The sequence below is a fragment of the Pleuronectes platessa genome, chromosome 17 (assembly GCF_947347685.1).
Source record: "Pleuronectes platessa chromosome 17, fPlePla1.1, whole genome shotgun sequence".
NCBI lineage: Eukaryota > Metazoa > Chordata > Actinopteri > Pleuronectiformes > Pleuronectidae > Pleuronectes > Pleuronectes platessa.
In genome coordinates, this window is record NC_070642.1 from 6,098,201 (window position 1) to 6,109,176 (window position 10,976).

The 10,976-nt window shown below is 40.7% G+C and overlaps 1 protein-coding gene across 2 annotated transcripts; it reads left to right on the top strand.

Annotated features, from left to right (window-relative positions):
- Positions 1–219: 219 nt before the first annotated feature.
- LOC128459916 (adhesion G protein-coupled receptor F5) lies at positions 220–8,986 on the top strand. Of its 2 annotated transcripts, none has more exons than XM_053444873.1 (6): positions 220–405; positions 6,295–6,398; positions 6,501–6,546; positions 7,183–7,335; positions 7,416–7,580; positions 8,594–8,986. In XM_053444873.1, exons 2-6 carry the CDS (start codon positions 6,297–6,299, stop codon positions 8,806–8,808), a joined length of 681 nt encoding a protein of 226 aa, XP_053300848.1. In that variant the 5' UTR covers positions 220–405; positions 6,295–6,296; the 3' UTR covers positions 8,809–8,986. The 2 variants fall into 2 exon arrangements, with proteins under 2 accessions (XP_053300848.1, XP_053300847.1); XM_053444872.1 differs by lacking the exon at positions 220–405 and adding an exon at positions 5,321–5,428.
- Positions 8,987–10,976: the final 1,990 nt, after the last annotated feature.

The following is a 10,976-nucleotide window of genomic DNA, read 5'->3' on the forward strand; positions in this document are numbered from 1 at the left end:
CCCTACAGCGGATTTATCTGGATTTAAATTTAGTTTCCACTGTTGAACACTGGATCACTGTCCTGTAACCTGTAAAGAAAAAACCTAAATACATTTATCTTTGATCATGCATTTACAGGTCTAGCAGTTTTCCTGCACATTTATTATTCTTGGTTCACACACACATATACAGGTAAACACAGGTACAAAGAAAAGAAATGCTGACATAATCCAACAAGGAAACTCAAAGAATGATTAAACCTGTTGCAGCTGCAGCCCAGTCGGTCCCTTACTATATTTCAGGAAGTTTATTTCGGCACTCCTTAGTTCCTCTAGTTCAACATACGGGTTGTGTAGCTCCTACGGTTTCTTCAACACATTAGGGAGAACGGGTGAAGTGGAAAGAGTGAGGAAACCTAATATATGGTAAGAGATTTATACCTTTCCTTGTTTTGTTTGGTGTTTCTCAGGAATTGTTTCCCTGAGGGCGCAAGTTATTTAGAGGTTGACCTATTTTCAGTATTTTTTTTTCTGCAGTCTTTTTTTGGGGACAGCAAAGCTGGGTTAATGTGTGTTGTTGAGCGACTGAGATAACAGAAGCAACACTGAAAAGAATCTCAAACTAATAGTAAATCTGTTTGCTGTACTGATCTTGGTTAACTTTGACTGCACTGTGATTGCTGATCAAAGACAAATATTCCGTGACATTAACATAAATAAAAAATGTATTTGTCAATAAGAAACATCTTGTACAATATTTCTAGTAGTTGGGATATAGTGCACTCACTATATTATTGTTTATCTGGCAGTGCAATGTTAACATTTTTTATTATTAATAAAAATCACAATCCTTTGAAGTCAATTTCTGCCAGAGCATGATGAAGTAAACCAAATAGTTCATTGATATTAAAATCTGTCAATACTGAAACCGTTTTAACAGATATTTGGATAAACCTACCATCCACAATGACAGTTAAAAAATAAATAAGCTAGGTTTAAAATTCAGTAACATACCTTAAGTGATTCAAGAACAGACCGTAGAAGAAGGTAGAGAACACAGATTAGGACTAAATGAGGAAGATATAAATAAGGAAGACATAAATAAGAAGAAAGAAAGAAAGAATATATACATGTATATATGAATGCCAGACGAACAGTGTTCGAGATTAAAAACATAGTAGATCATGTTTATATTTGAAATTGTATTTATGTACATATATTTAAAGATATATTTGTAGTCAAAATAATATTCACACAAAAAAATTTGTAACAATTACATTGTCTCCCTGTTTTTGAGTATGTGTAGTGTTTATAAATAATGGACTGCATTAGATATGTTTCTCGTTTTTTTCTGAACTGTTTTAACTAAAGGGAATGGGCTCAAAAGCAACCAAAGAGGCTGTTGTACGACAATTATACAGAACAACTGACAGTCTGTTAGTAAGAGAGTGATTTAGAGGGGGATTACAGACGCAGCTTGTGTAGTTATAGCTTTTGGGGAACAAATTCAGATCTTCAGTTCTTTAAGATGACTAGTCAAATCTAACATGTACCATAAAACTATAGCAGCCAGTGAACTCTATATTTCCCTCGTCATATCGGCGAGGCAGAATAACAGAAATAAGAATGAAAGTGTTGCTTATAAGTCCAGTAGACTGTATATGCCCATAAGTAGGGAAGCAACACCTATATAGCTAATAATGTATATTACAGTATGAAACTAAATCTTCAAATATCACCATGTTAGCCATTTTTCATGTAGTTAAAACCCACTTATTTTGGGGAAATTAATCCAATATTACATATAAGTTATCATCTACAAATGATCACTTATTTTTGAATGAAAGGTCTATTATTTAATACAGTGGATCCCAAACTTTTTACAGTCGCGTACCCCTTCAGACATTCAATCTCCAGCTACGTACCCCGCGCAGCACGTGCGATAGGAAACGAAAGATGTTGAGCTATGCAAAACCTAAATCAAATATTTCCCCTGCGTACCCCCTGAACCACTTTGCGTACCCCTGGGGGCAGTGTCGTGCAAGTTCACACCTCTCATGAACTAGTTCAAAGTTCAGTTCACACAAGTAAATATGAATAGTTCACGTTCATGGTTCACCATTTAAATTCTGAACTAGTTCATAGTTCAGTTCATTTCATAGTTTAAGGTGGAAAGTGAGCCATTTTGTAAGAGACCAGAGCTGTTGTGTTGCAGGTGTGGCCTGCCCCTTTAAGGAAAGTTTGTAGTGTGTGACGTAGTGCACCTGGGTATTGTGGGAAGAGACGTTAAAAGTGTGTTTATAACGAGAAGTGACGGACCACCTAGAGGTGATGCGAGTGTTGCTCCTGCTGTATATCCGAGAAATAAAGTGGCCGCATTCCAAGAAAAGAAACATCTCCTCCTCCTTCTTCACGGAGCGGTCCGGACAGCGAGCCAAGATAACCCGTGAGCCGAGCTCCAGACTACGGCTCGGAGCCGAGAGACTGGCCAGAAGAAAACACTTGGAATGCGTTGCTTGTCTGGTGTGCATGTGTGTGTGCGATGAATCATGGGTAACGTAGTACGAAGTCGAGTTACTTGGTTCAGGTTAGGTTATTATGAACATAATAAAGTATAAAAACACAAATTACTAAACAATCAAACTAACTAACAAGGAGGTGTGTGAGTGTGTGTGTGTGTGAATGTAAATTAGCATGCTTTAAAAATGGTCCCTAAGATAAGAGCCCCCCCCCCCCTTCTTCTGAGGTTGCTTTATGGCCGTTGCTTTACGGCTAAGGGGGAAGGTTTAACTTGGTGAGATGTTATGCGTGTCTGTGTGTATGTTAATCAGATAATGATAGTCAGGGACAAAGCCTGTGGCGAGCCTAACTGCCATTAACCTTCATTTAACTTATACCTACAACATCACAGCATATATCAAACTTGTAAACACACAGAATTGAGTAAACGGTCTTGCTTAGCATGTATAATTATTAAGCCCAGATTATGTTACCAGTCCGAGGGAAAGAGGAAAAGAAAGTTGCCGTTCAGTTTGCAGTTCTGTGACGTCTCCTGGCTTTGTGGTCGTAGAGTTCTGCATTCGCGATTCTGTCTCAGTGTGCTCAGATGCTAGTTGAAGTTCTCCTGCAGGACATCGCGTCGCTACGAGGAGTTTTGTAGAGCTTGAAGGGCGAGGAGATTTCCTTGAGAGGGGTGAGCTGGGAGCTGCACCTCTGACCTCCGGTTGTGGGTTGGATAGAGAAGGAAGCTGGATCAGCCAGGCCCCCCCCTTGGCGATGTAGGAGAAGAGAGGCTGGACAGCCTGCTGGCCTTCGAAGGATTGTAGAAAGAGAGCAGCCTTCCGCCCTCGGCGGGATGGAAGAAGAGAGAGATTTTAGGCAGACCTCTCCTTATATTGGCCCCGGTGACCTCACAGGTCTTGGACCAGAGTGACCAATAGGAGTGACCCCCCAGGTTCTTGACACCTTTGTGTGATATTGCCCAGATCCCAGGACATGCAGCATCCTGTTACATCCTCTGGGACACTGAGTTCCTTGACTGTCTTAAGACAAAGGGAACATGTGGCACTCTGGGAGACTGAGTTCACTCCAGAATGTGGCTCCCTTGTTTCAAGTTTGACTGAAGGGAGGACTGTGGTTTGCACAAAAACAATGTCCCAACAGCACGTTGGCCCACCAGGAAAGTGCCAGATTAGGTAGCATCACTGTAAACCTCTCATAAATAGCTAAATCATTTGGAAGGTTATTTAGACACAATTGGCTAATGATAATCAAACCATTTTAGTTTTTGATTTATCAAACAGTGTGTGAAAGGAGACATTAAATAACACATTTACACAAAGTCCTTGACGAGATAAAGCCCTTACTTCTTCTGTTTCTATAAAAACAATAAACCACGTCCCTTTGTAAAATGATGAAAGTAAGGCTGGAGGTGTTAAGGTTGAGTGAGTGATGTCCAGGACGACTTGAAGACGTTATGTCTGGACCTCAATAGACAGATTCTCCTGTTCTCCAGACAAATCAGGCTTTTAGAAAAATATTTTTTGTTTATACGTGTGACAGTCGTTTCTTTGTTAAGTTGTGCACCTGTGAACCGACTGGTGTTCCCTCACACTAATGACTTATAATGATATGTCACCGGTGTCTGTGGTCAGCGGAGCCACACATTATGTCTTTGTACCTCGCTGAAGTACCTCATTGTGGATTGTATTTTAACACAAACCTCAAGCACACATGACACAAGTAGATCTTAAGACCAGTTAAAAAATTGCATGAATTTGCATTTTGCACTGTTGGATCCTAGGAAGGTTCTAAGTAGAGCTTCAAAATGCAAAAAGAAGAAATTGGAACAAGAGACCAAAAGTTGTGAGCTGGCAATTTATTGAAGATAACAATTTAACTCAAATAGGCTGTTGATCAGCTGATCAAAAGTTTAAGACCACAGCCTTTAAAAGCCAAAATCTGTGCAAAAATTTGGATTCCATATCATTTCCTGTCAAGTAATCACACTGTGAAGATCTCTTGATGGCAAAGGCAAAAAAGCTCACCGTCTTTGAACTGAGCTTTCCTGATGGCTTCCAACGTTACTGGCATGACAAGGAGATGCCACCTGAGATGTTTTTTCCTTCAATGGAACAATGGCGCTCCAGGTTGTGCAGGGGTGTCAAAGAGCAGCTGGCTATGTGGAGATGTTGCAGCGGGCATCCCTCATGACTGAGTCCCCTCGTCTGTGTGGTAATGACTGGGTTTTTCAGCAGGACAACGCTCCAATTCACAATGCCCGTCTGACCAAGACTTTTTTCCAGCAGAATAACAACTCTCTTTTGAACCATCCTGCGTGTTCCCCTGATCTTAATCCAATTGAGAACATTTGGGGATGGATGGCAAGAGAAGTTTACAAAAATGGACTTTAGTTCCAGACAGTGGATGCCCTTCGTGAAGCCATCTTCACCACTTGGCGCAACATTCGCACTAGCCTTTTCGAAACACTTGCATCAAGCATGCCAAAACGAATTTTTGAAGTGATCAACAATAATGGTGGAGCTACTCATTACTGAGTCAGTTTTTGAAACTTTAATTTCTGTTTTAGGAGGTTTTTAGCTGTGGTCTTAAACTTTTGATCAGCTGATGAACAGCCTACTTCAGTTAAATTGTTGTTTTCAATAAATTGCCTGCTCACAACTTTTGGGCTCTTGTTCCCATTTCTTCTTTTTGCATTTTGAAACTCGACTTAGAACCTTCCTAAGATTCAACAGTGCAAAATGCAAATTCATGCAATTTTTTAACTGGTCTTAAGATTTTGATCAGGAGTGTATGTGTGTCTTTTACATGATCAATCTTAGGCTGCTGAGCCATTGTGCTGGGTTTTGATGACGCACACTAGCAGCACTATTGGAGCTACTGTGTTTAATGAGGCTAAATTTACCTTCAAGGGGACGAGCCGTTAAAGGTGTGTACACTGTGACATGTAATTATTAGTGCTAAATTAAAAAGTGTATGCACAACCTACTGGATGAATAACCTTAAAACTCGGTGGTTGGAGGATGTACTACGGCTAAAAAACAAGCCTATAATATTTTTGTGTGGAGCCAAATCAGACTTTTTTCTTATTTTACTTTCTTTAACATCTAGAGGTGTTTTTCAAAAAGTCCCTTGATTTCTCAGGGAATAATTCATGGACCTATGGATCACATTGCACAGAAGTTTGGGGTCTAGCTTGTGTCATCTGTCCTACTCTTACTGGTTGGTCCCTTTGTAATGAGGAAGCATTAGCCGTCTCCCAGCAGCAGCTAGTGTGGTTAACCTCAGCACTCTGTATGTTACACTTCACTACACAATGTGATGTTACGGATGCAACAAATCCGCACAGTTGGAATAATTGCCATTCATTTAAGTGACACAACAAATTAATTTCAGTTTTTACAAGCACAACATTTGCAAGATTTAACTTACAGTAGAAACACTGTAAGTTGGGCTAGAACCGAACCATATCTTAGTTAATAAACGTAAGTGTCCATCTATGTATTGTATTTCCATGTATTTCAATATGGCCCTGACCATGCCCACATGTTAAATGACAAGGCTTAAGGAGAGACAAATGGCAATGTAATAAGATCATTATTCAGTGAAAGCGTCTCAAGGCATTTATATTTTTGACCTACCCTTTCTTTGTTCAGTGGTTCATTAATAGGGCAGTTGTGACCATGTGAATGTTCCCTGTCTACTCTCTGTAACAACAGGCTGTAAAACAATGAGGCAAGTAATGTGGATGGAAACCCTGTGTAACCTCTTGATTTGTCTCTGCCTTTCTTGAAGGAATGGCAATATCTAAGAACGGCTTGACCATCTGTGCCCTTCTCGTGACACTTGCTGTTTTTGAAACATGGGACTTCATTGAATTTCCATGTCTGGTTACGCCGGTAGGTCGGGGGTGTTCAGCAACTCAGAAGAAAATATGCGACTTGTGGTGTGATGAACACTAAGCTGTAATTTGAACCTGATGTCTTTTTTTTTTACTTAAGGAACTTCACAAAGAACTCCTACCTCACACTAGACAGAGAAGAACTGGTGAGTCCAATGATTTGATGTTATGTTTCCTCAGATTTAGATGAGAATATTTAGCCTACTTTTATACCAGCCTGTTAAACTTGATGCTGCTAAGACTATCTTGGCCAAGTGTGGTCGCTGTGAGAGTCCTGTGCTTACCAGCAGCGTTTACAGGAGGTGAATGCCTCAAGTCCAGACAAGCACAAACCCCTCTGCAAGACCTCAACTGTTTGTTTTCTTCATGTCGGTGATTGGCATTTAGAACATATTTATCTCGTTAACCTTTAAACACAACAGCAGGGGCCCATTTTTACAGACCCACACCCACAAATCTCTATCGAAACCTTCCCTTTCACGCATAACTACATGATACATGCCACCCAACCCATCACACATAATTATCCAAGCATGCTAACCACAAAGTCACTCACTGGGTTGTAGCTTCCTTGTTCTGGTAATTGTCGCCGCACCCTTTCTCCTGTTTACTAAAATGTCTCCCCTTATAATGTATTTATTTTTTACGCCTCACACATCTTTTTTAGTCTCTATTTGAACAAAGCTGGGGTCTGATTACAGGCTTTATACTAATCTTAGCTAAATGTCAGTTTCGTTCATCTCATTCAAATCTGTCTTCTTTTCAAACTTCAATCCCTGCAGTTCCAACAGGCAAGTGGAAATACAGCATTGATGTCATAGTGAATGTCTCTGATGCACAAACCTTTGAGCTGATTCGCTCGTCCTTGAATGCTACTGATCTTCCCGCACAAATCGATAACCAAACGGAGATCTCGGACATCAGTATCACAACCGGTGAGTGGAAACAACTCCATAACAAACATAAAGTCAAGGTTAATGGTATGTGATTCGAAAATCTTCTTCTCTTCTGACAGTGTGTTCGTCAACTGACTCTGGTTTCCAGTGCAGATGTGAGGAACAGTTTGCTTGGCCGTACAGCACCTGTGTCACATACGGGGCCTGTGAACGCACGTGGAGCAGCATTTGTAAATGCATCAATGCTATTCCGCCCGGCAACCAGTCCTGTCAGCCGATATCAGGTAATCAAATCCTTATTTCTTTGTTAAATCCAGTCACCATGAATTCAGCATCATATTGATATGATAGTACTTATTACATATAAATACAGTTATTCCAGATTCCGAGACTTTGTAGAGCAGAACACAGACACACAGCACAACAGCAAACACGACACACAAAAGTGTATCAGTTATCTGTGTTACATGACATATACATATATGTGACCAGTGGAATTTCTGGGACCTTTGGAAGTAATTTAATCTGCCACACTGCATATATGAACATGACTATAGATTTAACAATTGTCAGATTCATATTTCCTTTTGATTTTCTAGTTAGGTAATACTACAATTTACCAATCTGGTTGTGTATGGTATCACCTCAAAGCCAACACCCAGGCACAAAAAGTGTGAAATACAGTGTGACTAATTTGACCAAAAAGGTGGTAGCTCCACTTTAAGATAATAATCACATCAATGTTTTTACAAAGGAAGCCTTTGTTGTATATTCAGCTTGAACATGGTTATATAAAATGATGGCATGTTACTGTTGTAAATTCAGCTAATGGAGCTTTCTAATATGTGTATATACTATGCTGACATGCTTCCTCCTAAGTTTTGAGTTTGAGGTATTCGTCCCCCTCTGGGGAATGATCTTTGACCTATCATATGTTATCTTGCCTGCTAAGGGAGGAGCAAAGATGTGGGGGTTGACTTCAAACTTACAGTAACTAAAAACATGTGCAAAGTTAGACATAGACCCTATGTGCTACGTCATTTTATCTATAGGTCTGTGGTAAACAACTCCTCTATAAAAGGGCTTGCCTGGCGGAGGCGAGCCAGATTTTCACTATCTGGCCTTTGTGAATTCTCCGGGCATACCATGGAGCCCGTCTGACCTGTGAAACTTCTGTGTAATAAATTCTGTTATGCTGCAAGTTCTGGGTCCGCGTCTCCTCTCTTCAAACACCAACTTCGACAAGACACTGCTGCTTCAAAGATACGACACCTTCTATGATGTATTTCTTCCACAGCGCTGCTAACTCAGGTCGAGTATGACGTGGAGGTGGAGCTGAACGTGACAGATGTTGCGACAGTGGACTACCTCAGGAGCCTATTGAACAACAACAGCTTCTCGTTCAACCTGGGTCCTCTTGTGAATGTCACAAACATCGACATCAACACAGGTAAGAACGGAGCACCCGCTGATTTGATGGGAGCCTTTTTAGTCAGATGTGTGTTGTTCTAAGATTGTTATGTATCTTTATTCTAAAGCAATTTCATTCATTCATTCAGCACCACACCTGGCATTCTATTGGTTGGGGAATTTTGAAAGACTTGTTGCAGGAAAAAAAAGAGCACAGAAAAAGCATGAATGTGAGGAGAAGAGCTGAAGCTGGAAGTCTAAGCACAAGCTGGGTATATTAGAGTGCAAGTGCAGGGTTTTGAGTGAAAGTATTACAAAATCTGAAAGTAGATTCAATAAAGCTGCTCTCAGACATGCACTGAACTCTGGAAGTGCAAGTTTGAACGCAAATGTCAGAGTGAGAGCCTCCAGATTATCTATGGACTTTCTCTGCCTGGCCTCTTATATAAAGTCTACAGAAAGAATCCGATGGAAGAGCACAGCAAGGGAGCCTACGCTGATATTTACAGAGAGCGAGTGGGGGGTGGGGGCTGATGAAGCTTCTTACAAGCGACAGTAGCAAAAGTGAAAAAGAAATATCACCCGGTGTATCATACATGTAGAAGACATGGAGGAAGATGTCGTGAGAGTTTGTTGTGATAAGAGCCGACACGTGTGTCTGTGTGTTGTCAAGAAAATCATGTGATCTCTGCAGCTGTATTAATACGTCACTTCCTGCCCCTGCCTGAATGATGCAGAGGTTTTGATGCTGTTGTGCACATTGTGCAGGTGTGAAAAGCAAACTGCGCGTAAAGTCCCGACCCAGTTATTCGGACTTTATCCACAGATCATGTCTGAGGTCATGTCTGAACAATGCTTAAGTCTTGCTCAGGAAAATCCACATTTGAATTCAATCCAATAAAAGGTGATATTACAGTTTTTTTGAAGAATGTCTCTGTCCAGTCATCTCCATTGCCTTAATGACATTGTGTTTATTGTGTAATGCTTCACCTATTAACTTTAGATATTTGGAGGAAAGAGTTAAAATCTGCCACCAGCTCTGCGACCTCTGTCACCAGGAAACTGGTCAATATCGCCTTTAAAAGATCAGCGAAGGATTTTATGAGCCGATTAATCCAACTAAATCCACCTCGCCTCAATCCTAAGTGGTCTGCAGGTTACATAAATAGTGAAAGGTTCTCGATTTGTCTTTTGTTTGTCTGCTCTGACCTACTGTAGAGACATGGCGGACTCCGTGGAAGAGGATACGCTCTTGATGTAGATATAAACTCATTATAAGGTCATAGAAACACAGTGTTTTAAATTATTTGATTTGATTTAACGCTAAAAACTAGATTCTGAATACTCCACTGTTTCCGATAGAAATCTTTAAGTGAGGGATGGGGAACCTCCAGTCTGGCTGTATACGGCGCAGGAACCAACAATACAACTGGTGGTCCAAAAAATACAATAAAACGATTCATGACACTTAACTTCTTCTGGGTTAAAACAATCAAACTCGGGGTTGCCCGTGCAGGCTGTGTGCCTGTCAGGTCACACTCAGGGTGAAGGAAAAACTTGTATTTGTCTCATCATTGACAAGCATTGTGGCGACTATAGAGCTGAATGTTGGATTTCCATGAGAAATTGGCAAATGATAAACACAGGCCAGTGCACCGAGTTTAGGGTGAAGCAGTGATGAAAAAAGCTGATCTTACCAGTTATTACACCTGGAAAGATTCATCTAAAATGGAATCAGTTGAAAGGAAAATGTGCTTTGATTGTAAAGTAAAAACTCGCTGGCAAGGTTGGTGGTGACTGAGATGATGGCTGTGAAGCTGACACCTAATTCACAACAAACACTGCCCAAATAGACATGTTTGCATGTGGGATCACTGCAATCTTTGATATGAGTTAGTAATTGCTGTCTTTGCAAGCCAAGCATGAGAATATGATGGTTTGTTTGAGCTGGTTGTTTTGGCTAAAAACAGCCATGTAGTATAATAATCTCTACCATCTGACATCAGACACACCCAGCCAAAGAGAAGCAGGTCCATCTGAGAGAGTTTGTGTGATGTAGTAACTCCCCCCCCCCCCCCCACACACACATCCTTGCTGATGCAGCTCTTGGTCTGGTCTGGTTTATTAGACCTGTGCATTTAAACAGGCTCCACCAACTGCTTCCTTTTTTGGTCGAACCAGGAGGAAGAGAGGACAGCACATATGGTAACTGAGAAAGAGAAATATGTGTGGACAATGTGCGTCCGTCATCTGCAGGGAAACTTTTAATT

Coding starts and splice junctions, on each gene's coding strand:
- LOC128459916 (XM_053444872.1), top strand. CDS start 5,389: ATGAGGCTAAATTTACCTTCAAGGGGACGAGCCGTTAAAG. Junction 6,547..7,182: donor CACTAGACAGAGAAGAACTG/GTGAGTCCAATG, acceptor CAATCCCTGCAG/TTCCAACAGGCAAGTGGAAA. Junction 7,581..8,593: donor GTCCTGTCAGCCGATATCAG/GTAATCAAATCC, acceptor TTTCTTCCACAG/CGCTGCTAACTCAGGTCGAG.